Raw genomic sequence first — 16,600 nt, forward strand, 5'->3', positions numbered from 1 at the left:
TTGGTGTGTGTGTGTGTGTGTGTGTGTGTTTTGAGGGTACTGAGACAGACTCTCCTATCAAAGCTGGCTTTGAACTCTTGACTCTCCTGTCTCCACCTCCCAAATGCTGAGATCCCAGGTGTTTCTGTTTTGTGGAAGGGAGTGATGGCTGAGACCGGATCTCCTGGAGCCTGGGCCGGCCTGGAACGGTGTTCCTCCCACCTCTGCCTCCTTTATACTGGGCGACAAGTCATGGTTTGCTTTGTTCACATAAACTGCTTCACTTCACTGATCTCAATTATCGCTGATTTTTATTAAAACTTTGATATAAAGGACTTGCAAATAAAAAAAATCAGTCAAATTTACCAAGTCCAAAAGTCTATACACCTCAATGGAACTTCATATTGGATTTTACAGTTTTAAACACATTTTATGCACTTATACGCCACAAAAAGTGAAAAAATCCATGAGAGAGTTAAAATTAGAATAAACCCACACCTCTAATCCCAGCAATCAGGAGGCAAATGTAGGTGGATCTCTGTGAGTTAGAGGCCAGATTGGTCTATCAAGCCAGTTCCAGGACAGCCAATGCTACCAAAGAAACCCTGTCTCAAGAAGCCAAAACCAAAACAACAACAAAACCAAAAAACCCCAACTAGAAAAACAATTAGTTTCGTGTCCTCTTTCATGACTCACATGTCCGTCCTCCATTATTTGCATTTAGTCTTTCCTCATCACCTGCTAGTTAGTCATCCTTTCTCGTTTTTCCTTTCTACAGGCTATACTGTATCTTCATGTACATTTGTTTACATCATACATACATTCTTATGTGCTATGATCCACATGAGGAAGAACACGGTTTTTTTCCGATTGTGTGACTTTGCTTAATATTCTAAATCCATTTTCTCTCAAATTTTAATTTCTTCTTTAGAACTGAATAGTATTCCATTCTATGTATGCACCAGGTTTTCTTTCTTGATTCATCTGTTGATATAGACAGCTTGGTTTCTTTGCTATAGTGAATAAAGCAGCAATAAACATGTGGGTGCCAATGTCTCTGTGGTAGGATTGGAGATCCTGGCTATATCCCCAGGAGTGAAATAGTGGAGTTACATGGACGTTCTATTTTAATGTTTTGAAGAACCTCCAAACTGATTTCCATAATCACTGTATTAATTTGCCCCTCTATCAGCAATGAGTAAAGTTTCCTCTCTCCTCATCCTCTCCAAAATTTGCTGTCCAGTTTCTTGATGATAGATATTCTGACTGGGGTGAGGTGGTATCTCAAAGTAATTTTAATTGGCATTTCCCTGATGTTGAGCACTTTCAAAAATAGTTATTGGCACTTGTTTCTTTCTTGAAAACTGTCCATTCATTAATTTGCAATTGATTAGCAGTTTTATGCCCTTGGTGTCTAATCTCTACAATTCCTTGTAAATTCTGGGTATTAAGTCACCTGTGTGGAGGGTAGCTGGTAGATTTTCTCCCATTCTGTGGGCAGTTTGCTCTGATAGTTTCCTCTGTTGTCTGGAAAGTTTTTACTTTTAAGTAGTCCTACCTGTTGGTAAGTAAGAAGTTCCTGTGCTTTGGTGTTCTGTTCAGAAAGTTCTTGTCTGCACCAAGAACACTTGAAGAGTATCCCCTGTTTTCTTCTAGATGTTTCAGCATTTCAGGTTGTAAATTCTTTAATCTATTTTGAACTGATTTTTGCACAAGGTGAAAGATATGAATCTAGTTTCATTCTTCTGCAAGTAGATATCCAATTTTGCTTGCACTAATTAATGAACTTATTACCCCCACCCCAAAAGTGTGTTTTTGCTTCCTTTGTCAAGAATTAAGTGGGCATAACTTTGCCATTTTATTTCCGGGTCTTCTATTCCATTAGTTTGTTTTTACACCAGTACCAGGTTGTCTTTTTCACTATAGCTCTATAGTATAATTTGAGGTCAGGTGGTATTCTTACTCCTTATAATTGCTTTGGCTATTTGTGTGTGTGTGTGTGTGTGGTTTCATATTAATTCTTGTATTGTTTTCTAAATTCTTGGACTATGACATTAAAATTGATATTGTGTTAAATCGGTAGGCTAATTTTGGTAATACAGCCATTTTAACAATACTAATTCTACCAATCCAGGAGCATGGAAGATTTTTGCATAACTTTCTCTAATAAAGATAGGGAAATTAATGAAATAAGATGAAGAACTTTTAACAAAGACATTTCCTCTGTGGTGTTTCAGAAACACCCACACGAATTTCTCTAACAGTAACTGGTATTTCCTTGAAAGTAATGAGACAAAGGGGAGGAGGAGCTTCCAGGAACAACACAGTAAACACAGCACACAATTCTGAAACAGTTTTACTCATTTCCCCCCAATTTTGGATACTATTACTGTGCATTAAAATAAGTATGATCTGAAGTTAAATTTAACAAACCATGTATAGTGCGAAATGAGACTTTCTCACTTTGTTCAAGCTAAGGGGGCATATTCCAACTTTAGTGGTTCTCTGGAGAAAACGATTAAGTTTAAAAAACATCCTCAGTGCCCGGCAGTGGTGGCGCACGCCTTTAATCCCAGCACTCGGGAGGCCAAGGCAGACGGATTTCTTTGTTCAAGACTAGCCTGGTCTGTACAGAGCTAGTTCCAGGACAGCCAGGGGCTATACAGAGAGACCTGGTCTCAAAAAGAAAAAGACAAAGAAAAAAAAAAGCAAAACACCATGCTCGGGCTGGAGAGATGGCTCAGTGGTTAAGAGCACCGACTGCTCTCCCAGAGTTCCTGAGTTCAATTCCCAGCAACCACATGGTGGCTCACAGCCACCTGTAATGAGATCTGGTGCCCTCTTCTGGCCTGCAGGGACACATGCAGGCAGAATACAGTATACATAATAAATAAATAAACCTTTAAAAAAAACCAAAACCATGCTCAGGAAAATTAGCACTAGCTGAAGATACATAAATTAGTTAACACAAGGGTTTCGACCGGACTGTGTGCGGGTTTCCAAACTGGAAGAACACAGGTCTTTCCACAATCGAAAGATCATCAGAACCTCCAAAGTGAAATCGTTTCTCCATCCTCAAACCAAACCTTACCCGTTAACTATGTAAACAATGTGTAGCCTTAAAGAACACGTGTCTCAAAGAAACATAAGCACCAACTAACCCACCCGCAATGACGTAGTAAGCTCTAGATCTTTGAGGTTCTCGGAAAAACTCATTTCTAAAATATCCCTGCCCCTGCCCAAAACTTAGGCAAACCTCAATGTATTTAAAAAAAAAAAAAAAAGCCTTTCATTAACCTTTGCTCCCTGCCTCTTACCACCGGTGGAGGAAGTGTACACTAGAGTAAAAGCCAGTCTTCCACTTCGAACGTTACCGTCCTCCTCCCTCAAGACAATCTTTTATCTCGCACCCAGCGTGTACCCTACCGCGGGCCCGTCTCGCTAGCTACGAGATCCGAGAACCCTGCTGGCAAGAAGGGCAGAGCGCGGCATGGTCTGGCCTGCGGGCGGACACGGGCTGGCAGCACCGGGCACCGAGTCCAGCGAGGGGACACGGGCAGCTCCGGCACCCGGGAGCCCCGACCGTCACCGTGCCGAGCCCACAGACAGGTCCCTAAACTGCAAAAGCGGAACCCTTCGCTTTGTTATCCGAGGCACCGGAAGCTGCCGGGGAAAACAGGTGAAGGGAGGCGGCTGGCCGGGGCGAGGGATCGAGACCCTGTCTCCAAACGACGAGAAAAATCGCAAACCGAGGAAACCCAACCCCTGAACCCACAACCACGACAACACGCCAGGAGCCTCCACGACGAACGCCCACCGAAGCCGGAAGTGGCGCCGCCCCTTCCAGGGACGCACCGGAAACTGGGGCTTGCGCGGAGTATTTCCCGCCCACTCCCCAAGGCCCGCCTAGCTCACAGCTTCCTAGGATTTGCCTGCTTGCCACAACATTTTTTTCCCCCCGCTCTGTTATGAGACCCTCTTCCTGCGGCTTCATTCCTCAAGCTCCACGTAGAAGGGCCACGTGACCTTCGAGCGCGTACTCAGTCGCTGCAGATGCAGGCGCCTGAAAGGGGGCCCCCGGGTGATGACGTGTAATGCGCGCGCCGAAGCCTAAAGAGCCCGCCTCCTCTTCCACCGCGTCTCCACGCCGGCTTCTCCTGCCAGGCACGCGTGTTGCTGAATGGAGCTGGTCGCTGGCAGCTACGAGCAGGTCCTATTTGGATTCACAGTGCGCCGCGAGCCCGCGACGAGTGGCGACCGGGAGGTGAGGCGCGGCGATCCCGGGGCTGCGGGGGGACGGGCGGGGAGGGGCGGGCTGGTTCCCTCGCTGGCAGACACTGCGGCGTCTTCTGGGTCTTCGTGGATAATTGGTGGAGGACTTGGCATGGAAAACCGACCAGCTTATGCCGATAATCCCAGCTCTCGAGAGACTGAGGCAGGAGGATAGTGAGCTCTTTACAGAGTAAAGGCTTTTCAGAATGAGATAATGTCTACTTGTTATAGTACTTAAAAATGTCTATAGACGGGAACGAAAAAGTTGATCTCAGTGTGGAAAGTAGATGAATGGTTGTCAGAGTTTGGGGCCAGGGTAGGGAGGTGACGGAGAGAAGATAGCTAAAGCTGGCAGAAATGCAGTTGGATGGGAGGAATGACGTTTCATTTTTTTTTTTGCCTAGTAACTAACTATACCTGATAAAAGTCAATTGTATATTTTAAAGTAGTTACTAGAGAATATTTTGATGTTGTCAGCTCAAAGACATGACACATGGTTGAGGAGATAGATTGGTCGTCTTTTTTTTTTCGGATCTGATCTATGTATGTATTTATTGAAATGTCACATTGCACTCCATAAATATATGCAGTCATATGTTAATTAAGAGGGAAAAAGCTGCCATTTTCAACACACATGCAAATGTGAGGTGTACATTTAAGCTGACTTTAGCTGTTCAAGGTCGAATATTAAAATAAATTTATCTTTTATTGAGTTTCTGCACTGATTAATAAAATATTACAGCTGGATTGGGACCAAGAAAGTGATACAAATTGACTATTTATTGTGAATTTACTGTGGATAGGGAGGCAGGGTGAAAAAGTGCCAGAGGTATGGTCCCTGCTCTAGTAACCTTCCTGATTGAAGGGCTGGTGAACAAGAGAGAGAAATACATGGAGTGTAGCACAGTGTGACATTTATTTTTATTAGGTATGAAAATAAGAAAACACAGGTAATTGCCAACATGGTAGTAAAACAGTAAACAGAGCCATATACAGGACTGGAAATGTGATCTCCTAATACTACAAAGTGGAACCGTTCCACTCATTGCAGACACATCTGTTTTGTTGAGTACTTCCTTAGTGTCTTTTTCTTTGTAGTGTGCTTTTTCCAGATGCACAGCTACCCTGAGACAGATGCAGCCATCCTCACTTTACAGATGAGCAATTGGGAGATTTCTCACAGGGCAAGAGACTGCTCAAGGCCACACAGTTTACAAATGCAACATGTCAGGGCCCACCAAGTGTTTCCCAGGCTCACATTTTTTAACATTACCAGGTGCTGCTTCTAAATCTAGCCAGTAACCAAAGTAACCAATGTTATTTATGTCATTTGGATAAACATGTAATAGTTTGACATAAAGCTGTAATGTGGTTGAGTCAGGTGGCTCATGTCTGTACTCAGAAGGCTGAGGCAGGAGAATTAAGAGTTTAAAGTTTAAGTCAGCTGTGGTGGCACATGCCTTTAATCCCAGTACTCTGGAGGCAGAGGCTGGCAGATCTCTGTGTCTGTGAGTCCCAGGGCAAGTATGGTCTACATAGTGAGTTCCAGGACAGCCATAACTACACAGTGAGACCCTGTCTCAAGAAAAGAAGAAAAAGGAAAAAAGGGATAAAAGTTGCCTGAGTTACAGTGACTTCAAGACTAGCCTGGGCTACATAAGGTGAACTTTAAAAAAGAAGAAAGCAAGCCACATGCCCAGGTCCACTGTGCCTCAAAGGAGGCCTGCTGCTCCTGACTGATGGAAGGACTGACTGTTGCTGTAGTCCTTTGGGACTTGATGTGTGGTGATTCAGCTTAGGCATATGCAAAGAACTTTGCTAGGGTTTTCTGCTGTTTTGTTTTCTTCTTTCATCCTTGGCTAATAACACTTTTCCACGTAGCTCTTTCAGTTCGAAGAATACTGTGTGTGCACATGTGTTCTGTACTTTGTACTCATCCAATCACATTTATCATATTTTTATCTTCGTGTAACATCACAGTAATTCGTTTTGTATTTCTTTCTTTGGAGTGAAAGTTATATTTGAATACAGACCCCTTTGTTCGTTGTTATTTCTGCTGCCCATAGTGGTGTCAAGCATATATAGTGGAATAGTTACATAGATACAGATGAGAGAGTAGGCAGTTGTTACTGAAGTTAATTCACACAAAAAGTTGAACATTTGGATGAATTACTGATATGGAAGCCTCTATATAAGTCTCCATTCCTGAGATCTGGAGACCTGCTACCAAGCTTAACTTCCCCTCCTTACAGTCCTTATTCAGGTCTCCAGCCCCCCCCCCCTTTTTTTAATCTATGCATGATTACCTAGTTTTTCCCCATTTGCAGGATCCACTAGTTGATTTTATGGATCGTGGAACTCTGTTTTCAGAGGACTGTGATGTGGCTGTGGTGTTGACCGTGTTTCACTCTTTCTTAGACATGGACTCCTGTGGCTGACTTCACTCACCACGCCCACACCGCCTCCTTGTCGGCAGTGGCAGCGAACAGTCGCTTTGTAGTCACTGGGAGCAAAGACGAAACGATTCACATTTACGACATGAAGAAGAAGATAGAGCATGGGGCTCTGGTGCATCATAGTGGTGAGTTTGTCGTAGTCACTGTTCTGTTGCTGTGAGGAGACACCATGACCAAGGCAACTCTCATAAAAGAAAGCATTTATTTGGAGCTATTTGGTTCATTATTGTCATGGCAAGAAGCATGGCAGCGTGCAGGCAGACATGGTGTTAGAGGGGTAGCTGAGAGTTCTACATTTGGACTGGCGGGCAGCAGGAAGAGAGAGTGACACTGGGCCAGGTTTAAGCACTTGAAACCTCAAGCCCATCCCCAGTGACACACTTCCTCCACCAAGGCCACACCTCCTAACTCCCTTTGAGCCTGTGGGGCCATTTCCATTCAAAGCAGCACAGAGATGAAGGGGAAAGATGTTCCTTTTCCTTAGGTTGCTTTCCTAGTCCTATGAGGCAGGGTAGATGGGCTTCTCTGTGTTGAGGCTCATACACCTACAGCCTAAGCATGGTTAACGCAGAAGACTGTAGGTGTGCCAGCGTAAAATACAGAGGAACAAAGGCCATTGAAACCGAGGCCAAGGAGGAGTAATTGTACACTCAAATTGGGTTTCCATGCCTGTTCGAAGTTGCCCAGTGTAGAGGCAGGTCAAGGGGTGGAAAGACTGGTTTTTTTTTTGTTTTGTTTTGTTTTTTTTCCATTCAACAAAGATCAAGGTAAAGGCAGGGGAGAACTCAGAATTAATTCATTATGTACTGAAAACTTAGCCAGAGTTTCTCCCATAGAGAAATGTAGATTAAAATAGGGCCCTTTCTCCCCACTTCAAGTTTGAGAGGCTGTGCACTGAGTATTAGTTTGTGGGATTTCAGTTAGAATGGTAGGCAGTTGCTTCTAGCATAGTCCTGAGCATCTTTGCCAAGTGTCTTGCTCTTCAGCTGAAGCCAGGCTTTGAGTAATCTCAATGTACAAGGTGTTATACATTCAACAGTTAGAAAGGACTTAAAAGGGTAGATGGGATGAATGAACAAGGGTTCCTGCTCTCCCCTCTTGCTTGTATAAGACTTGTTTTTGTTGTTGTTGTTTCAAGTAGTTGACAATAGATAAGATCTTTTCTAAGGAGTGGGTGGAGTCCTGGGCAGAAGGGCCAGAGGTTAGGAAGCAACATTGCTAGAGAGGATATTATTGATAAGGCTGAATAGGAGGTGAATAGATGGAAATTGTGGCCCAGGGGCTTTCAGTTATATTCTGCAAAGGACCAAATGGTCAGTGTTGAGGCTTGGCGGACCATGTGTGACCAGTATTACAATCCCTCAGCTCTGCAAAAAGCAGTCATGTATTGTAGAGGAGTGAACTGTGGCTGCTGTCCAGAAGCACTGTTTACAAAGCCAGACCTCTGGCCAGTTCACACAGACTGGAGAGCACCACAGAGGGAAAGGTTTGGTTCAGACTGCTTTGGGGCTGGGAGGACGTCAGGTTCTTCATCCCAGCGCTCCTTAGCCTTTAAACTTGATCAGGCAGAGCAAGTCTTGGGAGTACAAGGCTTCAGTTGGTAGGGGAAGTGAAGGTTCTGAAGTGATTGAAATGATTAAGGAAAATTTGTTAGAAGTAACATTTTATAGCATTGTTAACAAATTCCAATGGCAGTAACTGAGAGCGTAGACAGAGCACAGCTCTGCATTAGTGATAACTGGATAGGTGGCTCAATACTTAGAAAGGAAGAGTCATGGCACACCATGCTGAGAACATTTGCATAGATGTAAAGCTGCAGTATTTTTTTTTTTTTTTAATGTGCATTGGTGTTTTCCCTGCATATGTCTGTATGAAGGTGTCAGATCCATTGGAACTTGAATTACAGACAGTTGGGAGTTGCTATGTGGGTCCTGGAGTTGAACCTGGGTCCTCGGGAAAAGCAACCAGTGTTTTTTTTAGCCTCTGAACCATCTCTCCAGCCCCTAAGGCTGCATTCTTTTTTTTGTTTGTTTGTTTTGTTTTTTCGAGACAGGGTTTCTCTGTGTAGCTTTGTGCCTTTCCTGGAACTCACTTTGGAGACCGGGCTGGCCTCAAACTCACAGAGATCCATCTGGCTTTGCCTCCCAAGTGCTGGGATTAAAGGCGTGTGCCACCACCGCCTGGCAAGGCTGGATTCTTATAGTTCACAGGTAAGGCCCCTGCTTAGCATGCACAGAGACTCTTGAGTTTAATCTTCTAGAGCCACCAGAACAAATGAAAACTGTCAGTTTTAATAAAACTTCAGTTCTTTCACCTAAAACTTTTAAGGTGTGATTCAGTAGTGCCAATGCACTGGCTTTCTTTGCTTTTGTGGGATTGAACGTGGATCTTGTATGTGTTAGGCAGAGCCACTTCCAGACTGCATTCATCCTCCAGCACTTCCAACCAGAAATAGAATTTGTTTTCAAAGTGAATATACGTTTGCCTGTCTGTCTTTTTCACAGGCACCATAACTTGCCTGAAATTCTATGGCAGCAGGCACTTAATTAGTGGCGCAGAAGACGGGCTCATCTGTGTGTGGGATGCAAAGAAATGGGAATGCCTGAAGTCCATTAAAGCTCACAAGTGAGTCCACTCGGTCCTGTTGGCATTCTTACTGTGCCAGTCAAGCTGAGGGCTAACTGTCCGTTTCCTTTTAGAGGACATGTGACTTTCCTTTCTATCCACCCGTCTGGCAAGTTGGCTCTGTCTGTTGGTACCGATAAGACATTAAGGTAAGTTATACTATCCCAAGGATATCTTTACTAATGTATTGTTGTAGAATATTATTTTAAGGTGTGTTACTTTTATTTATGTTGCGTTTGTTTAATTCTGTGAAGCTGTGTTACTTTGCCTTTGTAAAACACCTGATGGTCTAATAAAGAGCTGAATGACCAATAGCAAGGCAGTAGAAAGGATGGGGGGCGGGGAGCTGGCAGGCAGAGAATATATAGAAGGAGAAATCTGGGAGAAAGAAGTAGCCAGAGGAGGATGAGGACTCCAGGGGCCAGCTACCCAGCTACACAGCAAGCCACAGAGTAAGAAAGAAAGGTATTTAGGAATAGAAAGGGAAAAGCCCAGAGGCAGAAGGTAGATGGGATACTTTAAGTTAAGGAAAGCTGGCAAGAAACAAGCCAAGTTAAGGCCAGGCATTTGTAAGTAAGAATAAGCCTCCAAGTAAGATTTGTTTGGAAGCTGGATGGCACCCCCCCCACCAAAAAAAAGCAAAAACAACCAACAACAATGTATCTTTTACTTAGCAATAACAAAATACTGTTTCCATATCTTTCCAAAGTTTTCAACCATTTTAAGTTATTGTGATAACAAGGAGAACAAGAGCAAAGCAGAAAGTCAGTGGAAACTATTTCATAACACTCGTGTAAAAATGATCTATATTGGCCAGGCAAGGTGGTTCATGCCTTTAACCCCAGCACTTAGGAGGCAGAGGCAAACTGATCTCTGTGAATCTGAGGCCAGCCTGGTCTACACATCAAGTTCCAGGCTGAGACCCTGTCAAAAAAAAAAAAAAAAAAAGGCCCATGTTTCAGTTATTGTAAAGTGAATGGAAGAGGAGATTGATCTGAAGAGAAATGTTGGAACAGATGAAAATGTAATGGATAACATGTTTAAAGTTTCAGGAAAGGGCTAAGCTTTAGTCACACTTGAAGAAAATCATTTATCAACATTGCTACAAAGTAAATGGCAGGTGCTTTAAAATGTATACTATGTAGTGACGTTGTCCTGTGTGGAGGCCTGTGATGCTTTTTCTTTTCCACTTAGTGACATGATGATCATGCTGTAAACAAACCTCCTGTTTTGCAGAACGTGGAATCTTGTAGAGGGAAGATCAGCTTTCATAAAAAATATAAAACAAAGTGAGTGTTTCGTACATTTTATAATAACTAGCTAGACTATGGATGTATACAGATATATTTTTCACATATTGATTATTTTATTTGTATGGGTGTTTTGCCTGCATGTATGTATGTGTACTGCTTGAATCCTTGGTGCCCTTGGAGGCCAAAAGATAACATCAGATCCCCTGAAACTTGAGTTACATACAGGCAGTTGAGAGCTGCCATGCGGGTGTGGGAATCAAGCCCAGGTCTCCTGGAAGAGAAGTCGATGTTCTTAACTGCTGAGCCATCTCTCCAGCTCCTTTTTAAAAAAGATATATTTGTTTTTATTTAATGTGCTTGAGTGATTTGCTTGCATGTAGATATGTGGATGTGTGTGCCTGGTGTTAGAGGCCAGAAAAGACTGTCCGATCCCCTGAACTGGAGCTAGAGAAGCTTGAGGAAAGCCGCCATGTGGGTGCTGGGAAATGAGCCTGGGTCCCCTGCAAGTAGGAAGAGCTGCTAACTGCTGAGCTATTTCTCCAGCCCATGCTCACACGTTCTGTGTACATGTGTGTACATGTATATTTCCCGCTTAGATGGTATGGCCTCTGAGAACAAGAGTTTCATGTTCCTTTCTCTTCTTATGTTAGATCTGGGTTCTGCCATACCATCTTTATGAGCTTCAGTAATTCCTTAAACTCTGTTTGTCTGCGGTTTAACTTCTGAAGTATGTATTATGAATTTGTTGTGAGATTGAGACCATTTTCCCTTGGGAAAAATGCATTTTTCCTGCTTTTATGATCTTTTTTTTTTTTAAATAAAGGTTCTTTATAAGGTGGGGTAGGGCTGTGGAGACAGAGTCTCTATACTAGTGTGGCTTCAAAATTGCTGTGTAGCTGAGGCTGGCCTTGAACTCCTCAATTCTCCTTTCTCTGCCGCTTAAGTGCTAAGCTTACAAGTATGGGCCACTGTGCCCAGCAAGATAAAAATAGTTTTGCCTTACAGATGCTCACATAGTGGAGTGGTCCCCAAGTGGAGAGAAGTATATAGTAGTTGTGCTAAATAAGGTGGATGTCTATCAGCTGGACACAGCGGCCGTGAGCGGCACCATCACAAATGGAAAGAGGATCTCGGCAGTGACGTTTCTTTCGGTGAGTTCCAGAAAGCAGGGTGGAAGTTTTGAGGTGTCGTAGTCCCTGAAGACCTTCTGAGTGTTGGTTTTCTGTCTCCTAGGACTCTATCCTTGCAGTGGCTGGAGATGAAGAAGTTGTAAGGTTTTTTGACTGCAATTCACTAGTGTGCCTCTGTGAATTTAAAGCTCATGAAAACAGGTATTTTTTTTTTTAAAGCAATCTGTAGTCTTACTGAATGTTAACAGGCAATATTTTATAAATCTGTGTGTGTGTCTGCTGTCTGTCTGTGTCTGTTATGAGCAACAACAAGGTTACTCAGACACGTCACATGTCTGTGATACCTGGCATCTAAGGAGATGATGGAAAGTGTTATTATTTCCCTGGATTTCGTAATGCAGGAGGGGTGAAGTGAGTGCGGCCAGTCAGTTTGCACTTCTAAAATAACTCTTAGTCTTGGAGCCGAATAGCAAGCGTATTTGAGCAAAGCAAAAATTAATATTGAGCTTTGTTCCTGACTACGCTTATGCTTTTTCTTCCTCTCTTTGCCTAATTCCCCTTTCTCTGCTATTTTCCTCAGTAGGAAAAATGAAACCACATTATTGCGCTCCATCTCCATCTCCAGGTGCTTAAGTATGTATAGAAGGGATAGATAGTCTCAGAGTAAGTAGATGATTAACTTGGCCAGGATCATTCCACACTTAAGTAAGAGATCTCTCAAATCCAGGCCAGCTGATGCTTTATGTGCTTGGTTTTTTTAGTATAATTTTGAGAAAGGCAATAACATACAGCATTGCACTCTAGTGTGGTTCATCAGTGTGTTCTTCTATGTCTCCAATAAGTCTTAATTCTTGCTTTCTGGGAATGGTTATTTTGAGAAGCCTGTCTTTGTAAACATTCAGTCCTGCAGTTGGTGTATAGGCAATGCTTTCCCATAGTCTCAGGAAGTAAACTCATTTTAGGAAAGCCGTTTCAAAGGTATTCCTGACAGTGCTACTTCACCATTCTTTTCCAGTGATGAGCGGAACATCTGGGAGCTCGTGCTGCCACGGCTCACACTGTAGTAAGGCAGTGGGCACCTGGGCGGATGCTCTGGCCGAGCTTCCTTCCCAGTCTGTTTGGTTGACTTACAGGGAACAAGCTGGCAGGCCAGTTGAGGAGCCTGTCTGTAGAACCACCGTCAGCTCAGCATTGCCCCCTCAGGACCAGCCTGAGGGGCTCCATTTTTACCTCCTCTGGGGTTTTAATTATTACTGTTTATTGTGTGCTGTGCATTTGTGATGTGTGTATGGGGTGGGGGACACCTTCGGTGTGTGTTTAGAGGTCAGAAGTCAACTTTGTGGAGTTTAGTCTTTCCTTCCACATTTATGTGGATTCTGGAGCTTGAACTCAGCCTTCGGGCTTCCCTGGCAGGTGCTTTACCCACTGAGCCAATGTGCCTGGTCCATTCATGTTATTTTAAAGTAAATCGTAATTTGAGGGCTTTTAGGCCTGGTGATAGCACAATTTTCCTTCCATTTGGAACGTTTATCCAGCAGCAATGGAAGGTGAGTAGTCTCTTGGGCAATAGCCACAATCCAGAAACAAAAAGGCAGCTTAGACTCAAAGTTGGAGAAGTTGGCTCTTCTCTTCCTCGGGGTGAACCTGAAGTCAGCACCATTCCTTTCTGGATGTGCAGTTGCCTGAGTTACCAGGCTTCACCTTGCACATTCTCGTCTCCTAGATTCTAGGACCTAGATGGTAACGTAAGTGTCTGTATCTGTCAATTCAGTTTGTCTTTACCATACAGAGAGTTTTAGCCCAATAGTCTGGCCTGAAAATAACTCACTGTTCAATGGGAATATGCAGCATTTGTTATATCGTAGCTTACTGTGTATTGGAAACTTTGAAAACACTTCAAACATTGAAAAAGCATGAGACTGTTGTAGTTTTATGATATCATACCCTTTGGAAGAAATAATCTCTGGCATTAATGTTTCCACCCTAGGGTAAAAGACATACTCAGTTTTGAAATTCCAGACCATCATGTTCTTGTCACAGCATCAAATGATGGTTTCATCAAAATGTGGGCGCTGAAGCAGAACAAGGTCAGTGTCTTCCCCCTGTGTCAACACACTGCAGTGCAAGCTTGACTGTGTTAATTACTATGTCATAATAGAATGTTACTGTATTAAAGTGTTACTTTAAGTTAACAGTGTTTGTTTGTCTAATGAGATTCGTAAAACATAGACCCTTAAGCTTTTAAAATCTCTTCCAGTCGTGATCTGTATTGGTAGTTTTAAAGTTGGGGTTGCTGCAGAGCTGCCTGGAGGCTTTGAGCTGATTAAGATCAGATCTCAGGCCTCCTGTTGCCCTTCCCATCATGAAAATGTGGCTTGCTTTTAACGCTAATTGCCTTTTGTGTGTGTGTGTTGGGTCATCTTTAACTTAAAAAAAAAAAAACTAGAGAAAAAAAGAGTGCCATTAAAAACAATTTGAAAGGTCTGAATCAATTACAGAACTACTAATAATTTTGAACCAGATAATCAAACATTGAATTCCCTGTAGCTAGAGTTTTCCTGCCTTGCCCACAGTCAGGACAAATCTTTGTCACCCGCCAGTCCCACAGCCGCTCAGACCCAACCAAGTAAACACAGAGACTTATATTGCTTCAAACTGTATGGCCGTGGCAGGCTTCTTGCTAACTGTTCCTATAGCTTAAATTAATCCATTTCCATAAATCTATACCTTGCCACGTGGCTGGTGGCTTACCGGCGTCTTCACATGCTGCTGGTCATGGCGGCGGCTGCAGTGTCTCTCCGCCTCAGCCTTCCGCTTCCCAGAATTCTCCTCTCTCCTTGTCCCACCTACTTCCTGCCTGGCCACTGGCCAACCAGTGTTTTATTTATTGACCAATCAGAGCATTTTGACATACAGACCGTCCCACAGCAATTCCCTTCTTTAGTCTCCTTACAATCTTAGTTTAGTATTGTCTAGTCTCAACTCTGCAGATGTGTTTTGTCTACGTAAGACACAGTTTGTGTCCTTAGAATTTTATAGTTTCAAGAAATTGGCTGTGAACAGCCTAGTCAGATCAGTTATTCACCATGGTAGTCAGCTGCCTCTAAGTATTGCTATTGCACGCTCAGGAAAATACAGGCTTACGTCAGCTGACAGGGGCTGTGTTAGGAAAGACGCTTCGCTGGGCAGTTTCGTCAGAGCAGTCACAGAAGCGCTGGTGGGTCATCTTACTGTGCGTGGATACTGTGACGCCCGGTGTGGCACACTCATTCTGGCACTGACTGAAACATCTTTTGTGTACATACGGTATCATAAAACTTCAATTAAGATTCTTTCAGTATGGAAAAAGAAAAGCTGTTATCCAAAAATCCCTCCGGGTTAAGTATAAGGTTTTTTCCCTTCTGTTTCAGAAAGATCCCCCATCTTTGCTGTGCGAGGTGAACACTGGTGCCAGGCTGACGTGTCTTGGAGTGTGGTTAGACAGAGCGACAGATGACAAAGCGAGCCTTCCTCCAGCAACAGAGCCCTCGCCTGGTAAATTCAGTCAGTCCTTTGAAAGACTGAGCAGTCTGCTCTCTCCTGAGTTGTTGAACTTCACTGGAGAGTGAGAAACAGCCCTTAATGTGCCATCTCTTGTCTCTCTTGTTTTCAGTAAACAAAGAACAACCCAAAACGATCAAAAAGGAACCTGGTGACATGATTCAGGAAGAAAAAACACCAGGACCTAAGTCAAAGAAATCTGATGTAACTGGTGACAGCAAGGAGCCAGCAAAAGGGAATAACAGCCCAGTGTCAGCCAAGAAGAGGAAAATGACGGGCGTGTTGGAAAAGAAGAGAAAAAAGAAAATGTAACTCCCATGGCAAATCCCCAACTGCTCCTCCCTAAGAGAATGTCTGACAAAATTCTCCTTTTCAGATAGTATACCTAACTTTCCCATGTGAGGAACAAAAGATTTTCTCCTTCTGGAGAAAACATGTAGCTTAAAAAAGAACCACTTTCAGGTGGTACTTTGTTTTGTTAAATAGTAAAATTATTTTTGGCAGATGGCCTTTTTATATATTGTATATCGTAATTGTAATGTACACTTTTTACTGTTTACAGCAAGTAAAGGTCTGAAAATGCTGTATTTAAAATAATACAGAGTTTTTAATATATTTATTTGGTAATGCTTGGGATCAAGCCCAGGGCCTTGCATGCGAGCAAGCTCTGCCTTTGCACCACCAGCCCCCAACCCCCTCTTCCTTGTGCAGACCTGTCAACAAGTCTTTACCAGAAGTAGATGAAGGGGATTTTTCAGACAATTCTGCTTCTAAGCACCTTAAATGCCATATTCTGTAGGTTTGTCTATCTAAAATATATCTGTTTAATCTTGAAAACATACCTAACGTGACTACAAGTTTCATTGTTATAGATGACTACTACAAACCTAAATTTCTTAATTATCCTAAGCAGTTTATAATAATAGCTTTCAAGAACTAGAACTTTACATTACATTTTTAATGAGCTGCATAGGTACAATACCTTAAACAAGAGTAGAAAAATAATTCCCTTATAACAAAAAATAACCTTAAATTTGTAACAGTATACAAAAATCCATACCAATATAAAATATTTGAGACTAGTAGTTGCTTTTTTTTAGTTTAAGAGTAGATTCAATAAATCTACGTTTTATTTTATCATTCCTATATCTCCTTTTTTTCTTTTCAGAAAGAGATTTCTGAATTTAACCTACTTTGCATAGTTTTCTCCCTGTCTGACCATGACCAGTAACAATTTGCAAATAACTCCCCCAATGATGACAAACACCCATAATTGACTGAATGGCCATAAAAACCACTCACCCCACCTCTTGGGAATGTGGGCATCATGTTCTCTAGACTTCCT

General features: G+C 42.8%; 1 protein-coding gene across 1 annotated transcript; it reads left to right on the forward strand.

The window, feature by feature from the left end:
- The first annotated feature begins 3,459 nt into the window (after positions 1-3,459).
- On the forward strand, positions 3,460-15,852 carry Pak1ip1 (PAK1 interacting protein 1). Its single transcript, XM_006972793.4, has 10 exons — positions 3,460-4,243; positions 6,670-6,832; positions 9,212-9,332; positions 9,407-9,481; positions 10,569-10,621; positions 11,591-11,736; positions 11,819-11,916; positions 13,703-13,802; positions 15,126-15,249; positions 15,368-15,852. Exons 1-10 carry the CDS (start codon positions 4,160-4,162, stop codon positions 15,565-15,567), a joined length of 1,164 nt encoding a protein of 387 aa, XP_006972855.1. The 5' UTR covers positions 3,460-4,159; the 3' UTR covers positions 15,568-15,852.
- The last annotated feature ends 748 nt before the right edge of the window (positions 15,853-16,600 follow it).

Source organism: Peromyscus maniculatus, chromosome 5, assembly GCF_049852395.1.
Source record: "Peromyscus maniculatus bairdii isolate BWxNUB_F1_BW_parent chromosome 5, HU_Pman_BW_mat_3.1, whole genome shotgun sequence".
Lineage (NCBI taxonomy): Eukaryota > Metazoa > Chordata > Mammalia > Rodentia > Cricetidae > Peromyscus > Peromyscus maniculatus.